The following is a 22,162-nucleotide window of genomic DNA, read 5'->3' on the forward strand; positions in this document are numbered from 1 at the left end:
CCTTTTATTGAGTCACCAACAAATTCTATGTAACATTTTAGAGGGATCTCTTGGAACTATGCAACGAGATTAACACAGGCCATAACAAATTTCAACACCTTCCACTTGAGCATGTGTGTAACTACCCCTAATGAGCACCTGGGAGCGATGATTGTCCGGTATTTTGTATGCATTATATAGAACAACTTCTGAACAGGGAAGAGTTGGATATACCACAGTCGGATGTCACATTCCTCCATCTTCATTATATCATTCGGATACTCATTGACGGTATACAGAAAAAAATTATACCTAGAATGAAGATGAAGAAGGCCATCATAGGGAAAAAGGATGACTCTAGTGTGGAGATCACTGCCATAGACGAGAATGCCGATGGGAAAAAAGGATGAGGCCATTCAGTAGACTACCACCTTTGCTAAGGATGCCAAAGGGATAAAGGCCTCCACTAGTGAGGAGAGTGCAAACGAGGACCACGATTGACTTAAACGCCTGTCTTGATATAACTAAGCATGGTTTTGATGTTGGTAACAAGGAAGCAGCCGTAAACGAAGAAGCCGTTGACGAGGAAGTTGTTGCAAACGAGGAAGCAATTGAAAAAAAACACAATGTTCTTTATCAATGGAAAAATTGCATATTTTTTTTTTGTTGTTGTTTATCAATGGAAACATTGTGTATTCAGTTAATTACAAATTCATCCTTAAATCTGAATTGTGCACTGGAAATAATGCACAACATAAATTGTGAAATAGGTAAAGTTAAAGATACCCAGGAAACGGAATACATTCATAGGAAATTTAAATAGTACACAGGAAATGAAATTTATACATAGTTAAATAGGCAAATACACAACAACAACAAAACATAGAAAGTTCATGCTTCTATGACACAAAAATTGAAAGTCACATATGATTATGGATAGAATGCTTAGTTTGCTATGACTGCATTACAAGATCTACGATTATGTCCAGCTTGATGACACTGGCTACAATGTAAATCACGGACATCGAAGGCCTGTGACTCTATTCTCTTCCTTCTTGGACTATTGGGCTATTTCTTTGATATTAGCGGTCAAATTCGGAGCTCACGATTGTCATCAAATGGATTATCACTATCAGAAATCAGGGATATTGGGTTGTCATATGCCCGACGATACCATTCGACTATGAAGTAATCGTCTACGTATGAATGGACATTCGTGTCTGTTTGCATGATCACGACACATGCATGCTTGCACTATAGGCCATGTACTTTTCATCTTCTGGAGGAGCAACCTCAAAACTGGAGGTTGACTGCACTGTCATGGTCATCATTGACTTTGTATGTGTCTTCAATGGATCGGCCCACCATCAGGAAATGACTGTCATCAACAATTTGTTTAAACTTCTTGCGTATCTCAAGGCAGAGATGTGTATCCCACCTGTTTGATTGTTTGTGTCTATCTACCAATATATTTATAAGTTTAAACCTGTGGATGAGCACAATACACACCTTATTTAGTACACAATAACTTTATTTCCTATACAGTAACAATACACAGAAACACATGTTAATACACAACAATAAATGACACTACACGGGAAATAATTATAGGTGCATATGAAGCCTAACCTTATCAAGTCAACCATCACATTCCTTTAAATAAAAAGTTCGACCAATGATCACCATCGGACTTTTATAGCAACCAAGCGTGTGCGTCACCTGATATACATGCAAGTTCACGAACTGCATCATTGAACTCTTTTGAAGTATAGGCGCATGCAATTTTTATGATTACTGCCCAACATTAATCTCTCAAAGCTAGCGGTGTGTCGCTCGATATACATGCAAGTTCACAAGCTGCATCATCGAACTCTTTTGAAATATACGCGCACGTAATATTTATGATTACTGTCCAACATTGTTCTCTCAAAGCTTTCCCAAGCCTAGCGTTAGTCTTCATGAAGTTCGCCTCCAAGTGTTGTAGGTAATAACCATGCAATGATGAGGGAAACACTCACGCAACGGCGTTGACAAGACCCTTGGATCGATCTGAGATGAATGTTGTAATTTTATCTTAGTCATCTTGATAGTACAAGTCTCCCCAAGAGAAGCAAGAAACCAAGTCCATCGATTTCATTGTTGATGATAGTGAATGCTATATGGAACATACCCTCGTTGCCATCTTTGGTTATTGCCCTAGCAGAATCCCACCATACTTACCCAACAAATTAGTTCCGTCACCCATTCTTGAACCCCAACAAACAACCCCCAAAGGGAAAAAAGCACGCTTAAACTGCTCGCCATCATTGTCAATGGTAAAATGCTAACTGGATTCTTCTGAGCTACTTTATCTACATACTGGAGAATCAAATCATAGCTAGTAACCTTGCTACCATTAATGGTCGATCTAGAAACCTCCTTCCCTATCCAAGCTAGCTTGTACAGTAGACGAACACCATGGTCCCTCAATATGCCTTTCTGTTAGTCAATAGCTCAATACAATATCCGCTCTTTCAATTTCTGCATGACACTGTCAAAAACCCATTTCTTGCTTTCTTTGGGATGCGCTGTCGTACCAATGCCTCCACCGTAAATGTGAGTTGCTTACATTGTCTTCAGCTAGAATGTGTCTGCATTTTCTTCTTCCGAAGTATGCACTCGCGATTGGCATTTCAGAGTAACTCACCTTACAATTACCTGGATTTTATCATTTTTAATAAATGTAAAGTCAAAATTTTATCTTATAGCTGTGCTTCACATGCAATCTTTGAAGTGGTTTACATTTTCAAACCGTTGGCCTACTTTTAATGTCTCATGTGCTTGGGAACACCCGGTAATACTGAGTTCCCCAGAAGGAGGATGTTAGGAGAGAACACAAATACCATTGGGATTTATGTTGTTTGAGAAGGACTCCCTGCATGGCAATAAACATAAATCATACAAAATAAATAGGAATGTTAATTATTTCACAGGTAACACTAATAATACATAGGAAACATATTTAATACATAGGAAACAATAATACTACACATATAATAATTCTAATACACAGGAAAACCTAATAATACACACGAAATCATTGTAATACATAGGAACACATATGGATGGTATTCATTGAAATTCAAAGTAAATAGTGGAGGAAATGAAAAGCACTCATATATCACGTGCATTTCTTATGGTTATAACTGAGTTTTCTAGCACAACTATACAGAATCAACCACTCCTATATCATTACTACTCAAATAGCAATGATTTAGGTGGTTTTGGAAAATAAACCTCAAGATCTATGTTTTATATGGATGGTATTTGTTGAAATTCAAAGTAAATAATGGAGAAAATGAAAAACACTACTATATCGCGAGCATTTCTTATGGTTGTAGCTTAGTTTTCTAGTGCAACTATGAAGAATCAACCATAACTTTCTCGTTACTACTCCAAATGAAGTTATTTTATATTCTTGAAATTATTATGGCTGAGTTTATTTACATAGAATCAGCCCACACTTTGGTCTTGAGGACCAATCATTTTAATTTTAAGACGAGGAAGTTAATTTGCAAATGATCGCAAAAATAGCTAAACAGTTATGAGGTCAAAATAGATATATGGCTAGAAAACTTAGCCATATAAAAGTATACCGTCTATAAATAATTTTCTTTGTAGCATCGGGTTTTCTAACAATACCATCATAAGTGTATTTTCTAACGGCACACGCAATATTCACTTTTAAAATCAAATTATAAACCACAATGAATTTCCACACCTCGACTTGAAAATAATACAAAGGGTTATTTCATCTCCTAAGGTTCACAATGATGCTCATACAAGTTACTTCCATGGGCCTAGTGACATAAGTTACCTTGTCCATGCACACTTGTTTCAGCCATTCAATTTGAATCATATACTTATGATATGTCAGAGTATTAATCTCTAATTAATACACAATATTATTTTCCCATTTGTCTCCTTCATAGTAAGCTAGTTGGTTTTTACTTGGACATATTTCCAAATCATAGCGATTGTGTGTACTCATATATCATCCACCTTTATCCAATTTTGTTCATTAAACGGGTCTATTTAATTCTTTTAGTTAATAATTTTATATAATTTAAATATATATTAAATGACTAGAAATTGTGGTTATTTTTTAACACAATAATTACTAACTCCCGAAATAAGTCTGACAAGATTCAATTTTAAATCATCAATAACATAATTTAAATTTGAATAAGATTTAAACTAACAACACTAAAATGCAAAATTATTATCATATATACATCCAATGTTGCCAAAATCGCTTTTCAAATCATAAAATCGCACAAGTTTACAATCCTACCTTGTGAAACCATGTTAACTTGTATTAAAAAAGGGAAAGTTCAAGATCGGAGGAAAAACACTTGTAGGATTGTTAGGATAGTTAAATTCATTAAGATCATTCTAATTTTTCTATTATAATTTAATGCACTTAGCTTGTCTTTTTTTGACAAATTTTGATTTAATTGGTACTTAGTGTATCTCTTTTGAGTATATAGTCTATAGATTATGAGCTCGAAACAAAAGGAACAAAAAGGGTGTAAATAAGAAAGAGGATGATAACCAGTAGGAAATAGAGTTGCAGAGGGCTGCAAGGGGTTCCACATGGCCAAGTGTAATTTAGGCACTAAAGAGCATTAGGGAAAACCCAAGAGTTACATGGGAATCCCGCACAAGCCATGTATCATACTATATGAGTCTTAAGAAATTCAAAGTGTGCTTCAAAGTAGCAACACAGTCCCATGTTGACCCTCCTGTGTATTCTTCACATGACCATATGTAGAATTCACACTGACCCGTGTAAGAAGGGGTCATGACCGTGTGATCTTAGGGTTTCAGAGAGTTTTGGTTCATAGAGGGCTACACTGCTTGGCACACTTCCTCGTGTCTAGCCCATGTATGCAATTGATAGCTAGAGTATAAAAGGGTAGACATAAGGATTTGAGTTGATTTCCTCTGGCTTTTCTCAAACCTTCTTCCATGGTTTTTGATTAGGATTTGAGGAGCATTTTTAGGGATTTTCTAATAGTCCTCGAATAAGATTTCAATCATCTCCCTTGGGTTTGAGACTCTACTATAGAGGTAAGTCCTTTGGCGGCTAGTTGGTGGAGATATTGACAACTTGTTACAGGAAGAAGCGTGGAGCGCAAGGGTGTTCTCTTAATCATGTTTTTAATATCATTTGTAGTCCTTTTTTTTATTTTATTGAGTATTTTCTTTATATGAGGACTTAGACCTCTTAGGGTTATTCGGATATTGATGAATTATAGGATGTAATTTTGTATTGGACATCGAATATCAGCTATATATTTGAGTTCATTTTAATTGTGACTCAATTGTGTGTGTTTTAATGCCATTATTTCCATACATCAAGAGCTCGATTTCATGCTTTATAGGGGTGTAAGGGATTGAGAAAGCACTATGCATAGATATACTACAATTGAAAGGAATTGAGCATAGACCTAGGGGTAGAAGGTTATGTGCTTGATTCTTCCAATTAGGGTTACCTTACCTTAGGAATTCACCAAAGTGTTTATGCAATCATATTGTACCAAGGTAAAGAAGAGATTCCAATCATGGTCTAGTAAGGGACTAGTCACTAATTGATTTGAGAAAGGGATTAGTGTGATTTGGGAAGTTCTTGGTAATCCTCTTTACAAGGTTGATGAGGTGTTCATTTAAACATATTGAGTTAAGGTAAGGAAGATATTCCAACTATTTCTTGTTAGGGGATTAGGTATTCATCATCTTGAGAAATGAGTGAATCTGATTTAGAAATACCCACGGTCCAATCAACTCAAACATAGTTTGATATCCTAGTCTAGAACCTCATTGAACGTCCTAGGGAGATTCTTTATCTAAATACCTCATTTCCATGACTGAGAGTCTTTGTCAATTTCCCGTATCCATTCTAGTTTCAGATTCATTTTTAGTTTGATCTTCATTCTCACTTTTATTTGGCTAGATAATTGACAATCGGTTAGAACTAGTACTTCCTATCCTCGTGGATATACATCCCTGCATTTATACATACTATTTTACACTTGCAGAATACACACATTAACTTGCCTTGATATCAATACTATCAAATATTACACAAATCTTATTGCCTCGAGATAAGTTTTATAATGTATTACACAAACCTTATTGCCTTGAGTTGAGTATTTTCAAATATTAATTACACAAATGTTAAAAAGATTGAGTGGTTATGATTTGTGAATCTTGTCTTGTGATCATAAACCAAAAGAGAAGCTAAAGTTAATGCCAAATGAGGTTTGACGGATTGAAGGTCTGAGAGGACTTCGGAAATGAGCTCCTCACTATGAGGTTGGGAGCCATGACCTCCCCCTTCAATTCTTACCAAATCTAGGATTTCTATTCATCTCCATCTTCTTGTTTAATGTGATCATCAAAGCATGCCCCTTACCGTGAATCTGCTGTCCACCATTGTGAAAGTTTTATTCAAACTCTACATAGGTAGAGCTTGTCTTGCTTATTGTAAAAGCATTAAATGCCCTTTAATTGTATTTTATTATAATTCTATTGATTTCCTCTTTTGCTTTATCTTCAAATTCAATTTTTCAAAGGTTTTAGCAAGAATTCCTTCTTTCTTTCATGTTGTGGTGGACAGTTTAACAATGCATATGATTTGTTTGACAAAAGTTTTCAAAGAAAAGATACATGTGGTAAGTTTGATTTAATTTAAATTAAGCATGTTTTCACAATCTTATGTGCTGTTTTAATTTTGTAAATGTTTGAACCACTTGGTCACATCTTGCTCCAAAGAAATGAGAATGAAATTAATTAGCCTAATTTGTAATTGTCTAAAATACATGGTTATTGAATTAAATTACAAAATTAATTTTTGATTATGCCTTTTCTGAAATCTAATATTTTTATAACTTAATTTTGTGGTTTTGGTTATGCCTTGCAGGCCTTGTTTCTTACCTTGGTTTCTACAATTAATTAGTTTGAGTTTTATATATAGTGAGGAAAGAACCAACAATGTCTACATCTTGTGAGGGGTAATCTAAGGGAAATATATTTAAATAGAAAAATTCTTTGGGAAAGCTTTGGGAAATAGGTTGACATCAGTTGGCAACATGGTATAGATGTGGGAAAAAAAATCAAGGATAGTGCAATGCAAGTTTTGTCAAAAGATCTTTATGGAAGAAATTTATCGTTTTAATTATCATTTGGCGGGTACTCTCTGTTTAATTGTGCCTAAGGATGTTAAGAAGCAAATGATAAATATTATGATGAGAATTGTAAAAAATTTCTGCAAAAAAAGGAAAGAAAGTTTTTATATTAGCGATGACAATATGTCTATTGAGGTGGAATAACCAAAACAAATGGGTAGTGGAAAGGATATCATGGGAGCTTTTGTTAGAATAAAATTTAGTGGTGTAAGTGACACTCAAACAATTATAAATCAAATGATGTAAAGAGATTTGAGAGAAGAAGCTTGCCAACAAATAGCTAGGTTCTTTTACACAATTATCATTCCTTTTAATTGTGTAAAGAATCTGGAAGTTCACAAAACTTTTTGATCTAGTAGGAAGATATGGTCTCGGATTTAAACAACCTAACTATCATGAAGTTAGAGAGAAATATTCGCAGATGGAAGCACACAACATAATGAGCTTACTTGAGGAATATAAAGCCAAATGGGCAAAGATGGGATATTCCATTATGTTTGATGATTAGACCGATAAGAAGACATGCCTAATTTACAACTTTCTAGTAAACAGTCCAAAAGGGATAGTCTACTTATCATCAGTTGTCGCATCCCACATTTCAAAAATAGCTAAACAAATTTTCTAAATGTTAGATAATGTTGTGAAAAGAAAATGTTGTGTGAGTAATAATTGATAACATGGCAAATTATAAGGCTATTAGAGAGAGATTAATGGAGAAAAGGAAGAAGTTGTATTAGATCCCTTGTGCAACTCATTGTATTGATTTAATGTTGGAATATTTTGAGAAGAAATTGGATGTTCATAAAGTTACTATTGCAAAAGCTAGAAAGATTATAACATATATTTACAAGACCTGTATTAATTGTCATGTTAAGGCATTTTAGTAAGGAAAAAGATCTAATTTTTTCAGATGTTACTCAATTTACTTTACCATTGCTTATTTGACTTTTGAATGCCTTAATGATCTTAAGGTGGTTTTGATGGTCATGTTCACTTCAAAAACATGGAAAGCTAGTAAGTTTGTTACTCAACAAGATGGAAAACAAGTGCAAGAATTGATTTTAGATGTCAAGTTTTGAAAAAAAATGTTGTGAATTGCTTTAAGGCTTCATTTCCTCTTACCAATGTGCTTTGATTGGCAAATTCTGAAGAGAAACTAGCTATGGGTTTTATTTATGAAGAAATAAATAGGGTAAAAAATAATATACAAGAAAATTTTAATTATGTTCAAATGAGGTAAACTAAATAAATTGACATCTTCTTTAATTTTTTTTCAAATCGAAATGCAAACTTAGTAAATTGATGTATTTTTATTTTAACTTCAACTATAAGTCTATATGGAAAATTATTGATGAAAGATGGGAGTTTCAACTACATAAACAATTGCATGCCACAACATACTACTTGAATCCCCAATATCATTATAGTCCTAATTTCAAAAGTATGCTAATATTAAAATTGGACTATATATACTTGCATTGAGGAGATAGTGTCGGATCCATTAGAAAGTTGCAAGATAGATTTGCAAATTGAATCCTTCAAGGATACAAAAGGTTTATTTGGTATTAAGACTAAAAAAGTTGTAAAAAGACCCTTGTTTAAGTGGTGCGATGACTATAACAATGAATGCCTAGAATTGTACAAGTTTGTCATTCACATACAGAGTTTAACATGCAATTCTTTAGGATGTGAGCAAAATTGGAGAGATTTTGAAATGGTAAGAATTTAGTGTTGCTAATGATTCATAGTAGTTGTAATGTTATTTTTGTTTCTAATTTATATCAATTGTCAACATTTTTATTAGGTTCACACAAAGTGAAGAAATCTCTTGCAACAGAAGAAATAAAGAGAATAAAGAATATGAAAGTAATGGAAATGAAGTAGCATTTGATGATGTTGACAACCATGAGAAAAGTGTTGCTACTCTTGAAATTCATAACTTTGAGAGTGCTGAATTTATAAGAGAACTTGCAGGGACTGCATAGGACTTGGATTTTGAAGATCATATTGATACCGGACTTAGCATTAATACTAGTGATGATGGCGATGACACCGGTGATGATAATATGGAGGGTTGTTGACACATCCCTTGCGTGTGACCTGCAAGTGCACTGGTTTGTTGAAGTAATAAATCACAGGTGAGTGGGGTATCGTATCCACAGGGAATAAGGAATAGAAACATCAAGATTGCTACTTAACCGAGCGAAGATAAAACAATGATTATGTTGATAAGATGTAATGTAGACAAAATAAAAGAAATAAGAAAGAGAGGCACAAATAAGTGAGAGGAAAGGCAATCGATAAGAAGTGGGGTACTCGGATATTGTTCTGCCTAGGATTATCGCATCAAGTGCAAAACCATCTATTATTCTTCCTAACTAATGCTCAATGAGTAGTGTACATCCTAAGATACACGATCCCAAACCTAAGGTCAACCGTGACTAACTCTATACTATGCCCCAGCGGAGAAATCGATCAGTCTCAACACCTCACACTGTGCAAAGTCGCAAGAAGCTCTAGGGATTCCAAATGATAAACCCTATTCCTATGTGTAGACCTAACCCTTTGGTCCAGGCGAAAGGTCCCTAGTCACAATTAAGCCCCAGATACTAAAGTTCACTTCAACATTTCACTCTATCGCTCGTACAACTAAGCCCTAACGGAGTTCATCCTTTAGCACTTCACTCTATTGTGACCGCAAAGAACTCTAGGAAATGGAGGTAGGATAAATCACTTCGGAAGAGAAAGGGGACGCTCCGCTACTTCTCGACTCACCCTCTTGACCCTCTCCAATCTAGCTTTGTCTAACCCTCATGGTGTGTCACTCACTAACAAAGATTACCAATATGAACTCTCAACCCTAGTGTCACTCTAAGGGAGAAATCATTCAACAAGCATTCAAGATTGGAACTCAATTAAAACATCAATTAATGAAAGCATAATAAAATGTTAATGAAACAAATACATCATAGGTTCACAAATCCAATTACCCACTAGTGGTTTAGCTCTCCATGGAGTAAGATACAATCAATAGTAAAATCGAAAGTAAAAACAAGTAATCTATAGGAAAACCTCCTCGGTAGTTGTATCGATGGTCTTATAGAGTAGCCTCGTCCTCTCCAAAGGTCCCCTCGTCAAGCCTAGGGCACACCTCACCAGATCGGTGCTGACGAAAGCTCCCCCAATAGCTATCTTCCAAGAGAAATGCGGTGTTGAAGCCGTAGAACCACTCCAAAAGTCTTGCCAATACCTCTCTAAACCCTAACCGTAAGCCTCTGAAGAGTTGGAGAAAAGATGGGAAAAAGAATCCTGAAATCAGGCTTATTTGCGGCTTTAAATACGTTGAAATCGGGCATCCACACAACCCTGTGGATGTTCCACACGGGCGTGTGGATTCTCTCGAATCCTTATTTTTCGCGGACTATGAACAGTAACTGCTACAGTGAATTCCTACATTGTTTTGTTACAGTAACCTGCTACACTACCCCCCCGGCGCATGGCGCGCCAAAATGCTCCTGATTCCACATTTTTCATCGAGGTAACATAAACGGGCACACGTTTATGCCATAGATCACGTCACTTGTTCAATAAACAGACTCACTAGTGAAGATCTTGTTATCATTGCACGAGTTGAAATACGCAAATGTGATTGCCTTTGTGCCTCTCCAAACCATGTGATTGCTTGAATACACGGAGGTTGGCACACATTCACTTATCTTTGAATCCAACTTGTGTCTTCGCATTTGTTCCTTCCAAGATTTCATCAAATAGTGCATTCACGATCTATATTAGCTTCTTTCTTACATATTTGGCTCCACAACCCTACATGCACCAAAGTAACACAAATACACATGAATTAGCGCTAAAACCTGATAAAAGTAATGCTCAATACAAGAAAAGAATACTTCGCATTCTTAACACACAAGCACTTATCAGTTGTAGTTTGGTAATAAGTTATGATGAGATCATTTTTTTAAGTTTTCACTTTTCGTTTATAATTTCATGTGGTGTTAGTCTTTTATGTATTTTTGTTAATATTGTGAACTTGTTCTATCTCAAAAGACTTAATGTGTTATCTTCTAATTTTTGTTGTTAACTCTTTTGATGATTATTGTGATTCTATCTCGAATGAAACAGATATGAATGTATGATTTCTCACATGTTAATTCCTTTCTATGTTTCATTTGGAATATCACAAATTGAAAATAATGAAATCTTCAATTCTTTGCAAGTATTTCCAGGACTCAATCTTTACTGTGAAAATTTTTGGGCTCATATATATTTGCTATATGTACATATATATATATATATATATATATTATATCTTGCATTTGTATTATATGGTGTTTCTAGGAGCCGGATAAAATTTTATATAGAAACACTCAACAATGTAATTATATGTTTCAATTGTAGTTTATAAGACTCTCTGTGTAATTTTGTAGGCCCAAATGTAGGATTTTAAGTGAAAAATTTATTAAAACAATCAATTATATGATAAGTAAAGTGAAATATGGAAGGATTGATTGTTTGAGTTTGAGTTTTGTCAAGAGTTTTCTATGATTTAGATCGGTGTATATACAATATGTGTAATTTTAATTCATAAGTATTTGTGTGTATATATATATTATAATAATAATTATTATAATAATAATTGTTATTATTATAATAATAATACTAATTTTTAGTGGTTGGTAAAATCTTATGATTTATATATATATATATATATATACTAGTAATTAATAAGCATATTAGACATAATCTTCGTTTTTTAGCCAAAAAGGAAACTATAAAAGGATTAGAAGAAATAATATCTGGTGTGAGAAGTTTCTTAGAGTGAAGGAGGAGTAGATCAATGGACGTGATAATCGAGAGCAAGAAAGATGGGGAGAGCTTTCAGTTCGAGTTAGAGATCTGGTTTTTCTCCACAGTACTGGAGATCAAGGAGAAGATTCACAAGTACCATGGCGTGCCAGTGGACAAGCAAACACTCTACATCCATGGAGCCGCCATGGAGAATGATCGAGACACGGTGTATTACGAAGTGCTCCAAGGATCCAAGATAAAGCTCGTCGTCGATGAAGAAGCCGAACAAGAACACTTGGAGGATGGGGATGAGATTATGGTGGATGATGATGATGATGATGATGATGATGATGGTGATGATGGTGATGATGATGACGATGACGACGACGATGACGACGATGATGATGCCGATGAAGATGATGTTGATGAGGATGATGTTAGGGATAGAATTGAAGCTTTCTGGGAAGCTATGAAGGCTTGAATGTTGGTGCTAGAGATGAAGCTCTCTGGGAAGCTACCAAGGCTTGCTAACTTGGTGATTAATGAGTTAGCTGCCAGATGAGCATGTTATCATTACATTAATGGTTGTTAGTGATGCTAGTGGCCAGATATATAGTCAGTTGAGTTTGTTAAGCCATGTCAGCAAGTCAATTGTAACCGTAACTATATAAACCCTATTTTCTTTTATCAATGCTTACTAAATCAATGAGGTTTTTTTATTTACTTCTCTCTATTTTCACTCTGATTTCATTTACTTTAGCTTTTACTACACTCCATCAATGGATTTCACCCTATTTTTCTCAAGAATTATCATATGAGAATGATGATGGTAATGATAACGATGATGATTAAAGAAGTTCTATATTTATAGCATTCACAACATTCCCAATCCTCATAAATGTACCTTCGATTATGTAGTGTGTTTGGTTGAATGTGGAGGCCGTGAATGGTGGATGAGTGGAGATGTAGGATCAACAGAGAACTTTGAAGAAGTATGGGGTTGCAAAGGGAATGAAGGTGATTGTGGTCATGAGGAGGCATGCGGCGGAGGCTGCAGCAGGGAAGAAAATGACTGTGATGGTGTTGGTGAGGTGGACATCAATAAGTAAGATAGGGATGGAGGTGAATGTGATGAAGAATGTGAGGGAGTTAAGGAAAGTGTTGGAAAGGTTGGAGAGTTTGGGCTGAATGGTGTTTCCGGTTGATGGTTATTTGTTTATGTATAAGGAGAAGGTAACGGAGGAGGAGAGATCTTTTGGATGGCATGGGATTGCGAAAAATGATACTATTAGGGGCCGTTTGGTTCATGGTAATGACATATTACCATGTAATGAGATTACCATGGAAGTGTGAGTGGGAATGTTATATGGTTGGGAATATTATGGTAATTTAATATAACCATGTTTGGTTGAAAACTCTTATTACTGAGAATAATTCATTGTCGTGTTTGGTTGTTAAGGTAATCAATTTGTTAAAATATAAAAAGTTATAAGATTACCACGGCAATCCAAGATAGACACCAAATTTTGGTGGTAATAGAATACCACTTTCTTGGTAATATTTATAAGTTAGTAATATGATATTACCATTCAGATTATCACCGGTGCAATGCCAAACATGGTAATATTTTCATATTACCACGTAACACTTGGTAATCTTTCTACATTACCGCGAATCAAATGGCCCTTTAAGGTTTTCAATGCAAATATTAATAGTGGTTCTTGATAGCTAGCTAAACTTTTGATGAAAACAAAAGAAGGATTAGTGTTGCTTTTATTAATTTTTAATTTTTGTTGCTATTATGTTCTTGAAAATTATGACAAGGGCTAAGTGAGGATAATTTTTTTTTTCTTAAAAAAAAAGTGGACAAGCCACAAATTTAAATTCTCAACCTTTTGATAGGAAGGCAAATGAAATATCAATTCGATTAATGTAGATATTATCATTGAAACTCTTTTAACCTTGGAGTTGAGAGAGTAATAAAATACCAATTCTTCTACTAAAGTCATGGTGCACCTCCCCTCTACAAGTCCCCCTGCGTAAGGATGCACCTCAATCCCAATACTTTACTCAATCATGATTATATGGCAATTTTCTACAAGACTGACAATGAACGTACATGGGCCAATAGCTTGCGGGTTGACAAGAACACCATTACAGTGAGCAATTTCTAGTGAGGGGCAATGCTTCTCTTTTCTTGTTTCTAGTTTTTCTTGGTTGGATTGGTTCACAAGGTTTATTTGTTTAACTAGGGTTACCTTGCCTTTAATTTGCACAAATCTATCTCCTCTATCTTCTTCTCATTTGATAATATTGATTGAGTTCATTAATTTTATTTCCACATTTTTTTTAATTAATGAACTTTTAATCTATGAAGGCTCTTCTCCATAATGGCATTTATATGGATTGGTAAAAAATAAGGAGCTTAAATTAAGTGGCAAACTTTCTTCATAATTGTGATTTTTTTCGGTTGTAATAGTGTTTAAACAATTGTCAAATTTTATCAAAATTTTTTTATGGTTTTGTTTCCATATTTAATTTATATTATGTTTATATTGTAGAATTTTTTACCTATCGATATACATTTAAAATAAGAACAATGATAGAATTAGAACTTGGACTTTCTGAACAGAGCAAGAAGTGGACAGAAGCTAGGTCTTCTAGTTTAAAATATTAAATAAAGAGGCTAAAAAGATATACATCTGGATGTTTTGACGTGCAAAAAGTTATTCCATGGGAAAGTAAAGTGATTAATTTTCAAAAACAAGTTTATAATCTTTACGATGAGAATGCTCAGCAAGAAGGGTTTAATACTACAAAAAAAGAGTATATAATCAATGGGAGATGATGGAAAGTTAATTAAGGTCTTACATACAAGGTTTAATTCTATTTATCCAAAGGGATTGCATAAATATCACATTCCAAAATCAGAAAGTTCTAAACAATTGAGACTTTTTGAAGATTGGATGCAATTGTAGAACTAATTAAGTCAAAGTGTACAATACTGATCGCCCCTTCTTCTTGTGTCAAAGATCTTACCATTAATTCCAAAGGAATTGGAACTACATTTCTTTGCATTTTGAAAAGGGATAAATATAACATCTACAAGATAACTTCCATCTTGAGAATTAGTTGATATTGGAAAACCAAAAAGATTCTTCAAATTCTCATTTCTCACAATTGTAACAGGTGGCAAAAGGATATCTACTATAAAAAATTGTTTCAACTCAAGAGTAATATCCATTAAGACAAATTATCAAAATAAGATTAATTTTATTACTAGAAATAATAGATGATGTGCTATCTCTCATGTTAATTTGAAGTATAATCATGTATTTAGCCTACAAAATCTCATTTTCATAAATGCTATAACAAATAGATACTATATTAAAGTAAGACTTGAACTAAATGACCAAATAAGTATAAGTTTGAGTTAGAATTTTCATTTCTTAGCTATTGGAATTGGTGGATATGAGAATTTAATGTATGATGAAAGATATTATCAGAGCTATATTGAGAAAGCGAGGCAATTCATACTTGGAGTTAGAGATGCTGACATATTTAGCAATTATTTATTTTGTATGCAACAAAGATTCAATTTTTTTCATTTGATTGATATAGATGAAGAAAGTTGTTTAATCAAATTATATAAATAGTGTTGTTGGAAGAAGATTATTGATGAGTGCGTGAAATATGTATTTTTTATATTATAAACTCATGCACTTAGCTTGTCTTTTAGTATGAATTTCTCTATTTTTAGGCTTTATTGGGTATTTTGTATTTATTGAGCATGCATTTAGGTAATTGAAACAAGAAGAATGAAGCGGAAGTAAATCAGAGCAATTTGAGCAAAAAAGCACAATTACAAAGAAAAGTATTGCTAAAGTGATAAATGCTTGAAAGTTCATATTTTATATATCTTTTATACTGCATTTAGCATTAGATTTCACATGTTTAGTACCAAACTAGTACATAATTTTATTCTTTTATTCACCACGAGCTTTTATACCATCTTAGGGCTAAATAAGCGAATATGGGGATGTCTTGAAACAAAACAGATCAACTTGCTAAACGAGAGCATCACCACAGTTCACAACGGTTATGGTGACATCTCACCACGACCGTTGTCCACTCCTATCACGCCCATTATCAAGCCATGTCAGTGTGGAATCATAGAGAATAACACAGAAGTTATAACGACCTCCACAACTACCACTGTGAATTATCACGACCGTGACCAATCCACACAATGCCGGAAAAGGCTGTGTTAGGACGTGACTTGGAGGTCAAGCAACAACTTACTCACCATGGCCTCCACAACGGGTATGGTGAGGTCGTGGCAGACTCGATACTATAAAAAACCTAGGGTTTACTATTTATAGGGGATTCTTTTGCTGAATTTGGGAGAAACAGCTGGATTTCTGGAGACCCTTGCGGTTGGAGACGAGTTTCATAAAAATTTCAGTGGATTTTGATGAGTTTTCCAAAGAAGATTCAACATGAATCAATAGTGGAGTGTGCGTGAAGAGATTCAGCGTTCTCTTGACGGACTTGTGATCTACTCAAAATCAACCATCGAAGACCATATTGGAGGGAGTTAGTCTAGGAATTCTTTTGATATATTTTCTTTGGATGATTGTTATTAATTGAGCAATACTTATATATCCATTAGAGGACACCGATTTGAGGGGGATTTCATGTAAATTCACCTTGATTGTTACTTATAATTTTTTATTGGCAATTCAATATTCTTTCTAGTCTTTGTGATTCAATTCATGTTTGCTTTATGATATTCCGCTGATGTGGAGTGGAAGATATGCCCACACATTAGAAGACCCTTGCTTTGTTAGATCTATGCATGCGCTAAAAGATTAGGTATTGCTAGATTTCTGAATTAGAGTTTGATTAGATTTCTAGATGAGGATTTGATTAGCCCTTCTAGTTTAGTTTTGAACTTAAGACAGACATTGAAGGATGGGGTGGAAGAGTTTCCATCTTAAGTTCCTATAGTTTAGACCTAGTTGCTAAGAGATTAGGACCAATATACTCTTGAATTCCTCCGGTCCAATACTAGATTGAATTGTCACCCCTTAAGGCTATTTCACAAGTGATCATTAAGGGAATCTTTATACAATTTCCCAAACTCCTTCCAATTGCACTTTACGATCCTGAATTTTATTGTATTAATTAATTTGTAGAGGTAGCATTAAGAAACATTGTAGACTTTCAGGCTATTGATTAAGCAAAAAAGAAGCAATAGGAGCCTCTTGCCATTCCCTGAGTAATACTACCCTCATGCACTTGCGAAAAAAAAGACTTAACTTTATTTACACACACCACATTGAGTCTGTCATAGAGCACGAGCATGATGCTTAGTGTGTGCAGATCACAAGTAAAGAAAAAATTCAAAGCACACCCAGACCATGGTTCTCCTGCACAAAACATAACCGTGCTTAAATAGTGCAGGCGTGCTCCTTGGTCGTGCCTCTTACTAGAGGTCTAAAATTGTAAAAATTTGATTCCCAAGTGCCGCCATCAATCAACAAGGTTAAGTACACCTCAAACACGGGTATGCACTATCTTTTTAATTGTAATATAAAGCCGGACAACTAGGATTTTTGAAGGGGAGTTTTGGCGAAAGCGTCATTAGAGACTAGGGTTTCAAGACAAGATCAAAAGATGCTGATTAATCCAAGATATGTTGATGCCGCTCCATGAACCCATTGGGTACCAGATTGAAGGTGAAATCGATAATGGATCAGGTAGTTTCCCACCATCTATTAGAGAGAAGCATTGTGGGAGTTTTTCTTACATTTTCATTATTGCCTCTTGTTTTGGATTAGATTATGGATTTTTGTATATGAGAGGCTAAACCTTTATTGTTGACTTAGACCATTAAACTTTGAGATGATTTGTTGTTGATTTCTCTTTTTAATCATATTGACTACTTGAGTTGTTCTTGTGAATCTTCTATGTTACTTCATGATTGTGTTTGTTAGCACGAAAATGCCAAATACATACTTTATTTTTATGACTAAAATTAAGAAATCAGTCATGTATAGATCACATATAAAAGACAGAGACTAAGTGCACGCCTAGAGATAGGGTATATGGTGTCGAACTTTGGGAATTAGTGTTGAAACTAGTGGAGGGATTTACAAAGCGTTCTACTACAATCGTAGGGCAATTGATGTTGTCATATGGGCCTAGGGTTTGATTGGCTTGATAAAGGGACCAAGCTAATTGAGAAGTCTCTAAGGTTTAAGAACACTCAACATTTAGCCAATATAGGGAATCAATTGCAAAGTAGTCTTAAGGGGATTGGTGTCCAACATACCATGTTCTCATCTTAATTTCATCCCATATTCACCATCTTGGTCAATTTCATTCATTATTTTCTTAGTTTAGGGATTTAGCAATCATCAGTCGATTCTATTGATTAGATAATAGAAGAGCAACTAGTACTAGAAGCGCCGGTCATCATAGGATCAACTACCCTACCTTAGGGTATACTTTACTACTTGTATAACCCATATACTTACGGCATTATACTCATAATAAAGTACGTATCAAGTTTTTGGCATTGTTGTAGAGGACCAGTATTCTAGGAACATTAGGATCCTGTTAATCTAGATGGCCATTTTTATTTTCCTCTTATTATTTGCAATTGTTTTGTGTTTTGTTTGCTTCGCTTGATTCAAGATTGATTCATGTTTTTCTTGTTGAAGATATAATTCCTTGACTAGAGAAATCCTTCCAGACTTATGGAGGAGGATTTGGACATTGAACGCACACCTCGCCAAGGAATAAGAACTACAATTCTCAAAAAGACATGATCAATGAGTTGATGTGTGGAAGTTGAGCAATTAGAAAATATGGCAGCATCACAAAGAAGTATTCTTTTTATCATGCAAGACATAATCTAGATGCTGTCACTTCAAGTATTGTTTGACCAATAATTGCAGCCAACAACTTTGAGGTAAAGCCAAATTTCATCCAAATGTTCCAATAGATGTGCTAATTTGATGGATTTCGAGACAAAGACCCATATGCACTCTTGACAAACTTCTTGGAAATTTGTGATATCTTTAAAGCAAATGGAGTTTCAGAAGATGCAATTTGACTCCAACTTCTCCCATTCTCGGTGTGAGGAAGAATCAACCAATGGCTAAATTCTTTGCCATAAGTATCTATCACAAATTAGGCTTTCCGATGCTTTCCAATGGCCAAGAACACCAATCTCTGAAGTGATATCTCCTTCTATAAACAATTGGAGTCTGGGACTTTATATTACACTTGTGAGAGATACAAGGAGCTTTTGAGAAAATGTCCCTAATATGGAATTTCGTTAATTGGATGCAAGTGCAAATCTTCTACAATGGGCTCAATGTCGCTACCAAACAAATGTTGGATGTTGCAGCCGAAGGTTCTTTTTGAAGCTAGTAAATTGAGCCTGTGTAAGTTTTGATTGAGTAAATGATAACCAATGGCTACCAATTTAGTAAGTTTTGATTTAGTAAATGATAACCAATGGCTACCAATTTAGTTTAAAATGGAACAAACTAAGTAGGGTTGCTAGGATTTATGAAGTTTATGCTTTGACAACTTTGGTAGCCCAAGTTGAAGCCATTACCAAGCGCCTCAATGGGATGTGACTACCATAGTTACAAGCTCCAGTTATGAGCTACGGTACTTGTGAAGGCCAAGCAAGCTCAGTGTGTCCAACTTTGGATGTGAGTGCCACATGGTGAAGCAAGTGGATTTTGTTAACAACTCAAGTAAATTCCAAAACATGCCATTCAGCAATACCTACAACCTTGGATGGAGAAATCAATCCAATTTGGTTACTTCTCTATTTATTGATTTTTTTTCTTTTATGGTGAAGTAACCAAAAATTGCTGATAAGTTTCCATGTCATCCTTGCATGGAGCCTCCAATCACTAGAGATACAAATGATGATCTCTTGTTCAAAGTGATCAAGCCTTGATTTCCTCCAATTGTATAAACATAATTTTTTTTTGTTTTGTTTCAAAAAAAATGAATTTTTCCCTATTGTTTGAATGGGAATTGTAAACAAGGTCTCATTTTGTTAAAATACTAGCCTTTGATTTATATTGATTCTATAGTTTACTCACTCTATTTAAGAAGAAAATTTTGCAAAATGAAGAAAATTTTGATATCAACAAAGTCTAAATCCATTTGCCAAATACCATATGTTTCTATCATTCTACTTTGAAATTAAAAATAAATAGTGTGAAATGATTTTAATTATTTTGTGATTTGACTGATTAGTGTCTCAACTCCTTCTTAATTTAGAGCTTGACCTAAAGGAGAATTTTTATGATACTTATGATGGAGGTAAAGGGCCTAGGCGCAATAGTGGTGTAAATTAGAGGGCTAGATCTAATTAGTGTATAGACTAACCCAATTTCACAATGTGATCAACCAAAACATGTTTAGTTTTGGGCTATATATGTAGCAGTCATTTTAGGGTTGTATTATTTTTCTTGTATTAGTTCTCAAAAGATAAGAATATTTTCTTCGCCTATAGATTGATGTAGTAAACTCAAAGCTAATTCGCCAGTAGAGTTATATCTTTATTTCGATGTTAGTGGGTATGGTATGGTAAAGACATCTTTTCTTTGGTTTCTTGTTTTCTATCTCCTATTGATCTCTACACATATCACAACAATGAGCTTTTTTTTCCTTAAAAGATGCCTTTTGAACATGTTGGAAACATTGGCATTTCTAACAAGTACTAAAAATGAGATTTAATTAAAAATGATATTATTTGCTATTTGTATCAATACAAGAGCTATTTAATTTTCTTGCTTTCCTACAAAACTATATAGATCATAGGAACTGAATCATAAATGATATTTCTTCATTAAATTGAAAGGCAGGAAAGTTTATGAATAGCAATTGCATTGATATTAAGCAGGCAATGATATTTTTGGAGAATCTCTAGTCATGAGAAGAAATTTTGTAGTGGTACAGAGTTAGTTGGATCTTTCTCTTGCATTTCTTCTTACTTTCAATCTAAAATTAGTCACATGTTAATTTCTTGGATTAATGCAGCCCTGACAGCCAAAAAAAGCTAAGCTTGATGCAGCCATCCCTCCTATCAAATGTAGTCTCAACTTCGTTGGTTCTTTGGCAACCATTGATGATGGTGTCTCGAATGTCGACCGTGATCATGGCTCCCCCTGAATATTGTATCATGTTGTTGCCTTTTTTTTTTTATTTTGTTGGATGTTTTGTCTGTTTTAGTCTAGCTTAGTTTCTGTTCTTGTTGTTTCTCTATCATTTTGCTATTGTTTTGTTCTATCTGTCCTTATCCACTTATGGTCGATGTTCTTAGCTTTCTTTTCTAGTTTATGATTTAATGTGTTGTTTGTGTTGCTTCCTGTTGTTTTATTTTCAATAAATTGTGGTTTATCCACATTCTCAAAAAAAGAAAATTTTAGTTGGATCAAAGAGGACATTGGTTTTTTTGCTTAGGAGGAATAAGAGCAAATAATTAATGGATGAGTATACTATGTTGAGAAATATTATTATTTCTAAAACCAAAAGATTATATGAAAGTCATTTATATCAATTCTATTTTGTATCAATTTCCCATAACTAGTTCAAGATTGACATTAATTTTGTTCTCCATTTATGAGAAAATGGATCATATAGTGCCTGTGTTATTAGAAAGAAACTAGATCTAAAAATCAGTGATATAAACATGTACATTGAGTAAAGGCATTGGACTTGTAAACTTAAGTTATGAATTAGACTATGCCATTCAGTTACAAAATATGCAATTTGATGAACAGCAAAGGGAGATTGATAATTAAGCATGTGATTAGCAATGTTTGATTTTTGAAATCATAATGGTATTGTTAAGGGCTCGTTTGGCATCGTTTTTGTTTTTTTTGTTTTTCATTTTTGTTTTGCTTTTGTTTTGTTTTTGTTTTGTTGCCAATTTTTTAAAAACAAAAACATATTTGGATACAAAAGTTATTGTATGTTTCAGAAAACAAAAAACACAAAACATGTTTGGCCAATAAATATGTATTGAGTAGTGTTTTGTTATTTTTTTAATTTATATTTTTATATTTTTTATATTTTTATAAATATTTTTATATTAGTAAACAAAATTAAGT

General features: G+C 34.1%; 1 protein-coding gene across 1 annotated transcript; it reads left to right on the plus strand.

Moving 5' to 3' along the window:
* Window positions 1–12,060: 12,060 nt before the first annotated feature.
* Window positions 12,061–13,199, plus strand: LOC120283994 (ubiquitin domain-containing protein 7SL RNA1-like). The gene is made up of 2 exons (XM_039290820.1): window positions 12,061–12,330; window positions 12,981–13,199. The coding sequence occupies exons 1-2, from the start codon at window positions 12,061–12,063 to the stop codon at window positions 13,197–13,199; spliced, it is 489 nt and encodes a 162-aa protein (XP_039146754.1).
* Window positions 13,200–22,162: the final 8,963 nt, after the last annotated feature.

This window comes from Dioscorea cayenensis, chromosome 19 (assembly GCF_009730915.1).
Source record: "Dioscorea cayenensis subsp. rotundata cultivar TDr96_F1 chromosome 19, TDr96_F1_v2_PseudoChromosome.rev07_lg8_w22 25.fasta, whole genome shotgun sequence".
NCBI classification, from domain to species: Eukaryota; Viridiplantae; Streptophyta; class Magnoliopsida; order Dioscoreales; family Dioscoreaceae; genus Dioscorea; species Dioscorea cayenensis.

Excerpts from the sequence above, each read along its gene's own strand:
- LOC120283994 (XM_039290820.1), top strand. The coding sequence starts at position 12,061 with ATGGACGTGATAATCGAGAGCAAGAAAGATGGGGAGAGCTTTCAGTTC. Across the intron at positions 12,331-12,980 it reads AGGATGGGGATGAGATTATG|GATCAACAGAGAACTTTGAA; the intron begins GTGGATGATGAT and ends GTGGAGATGTAG.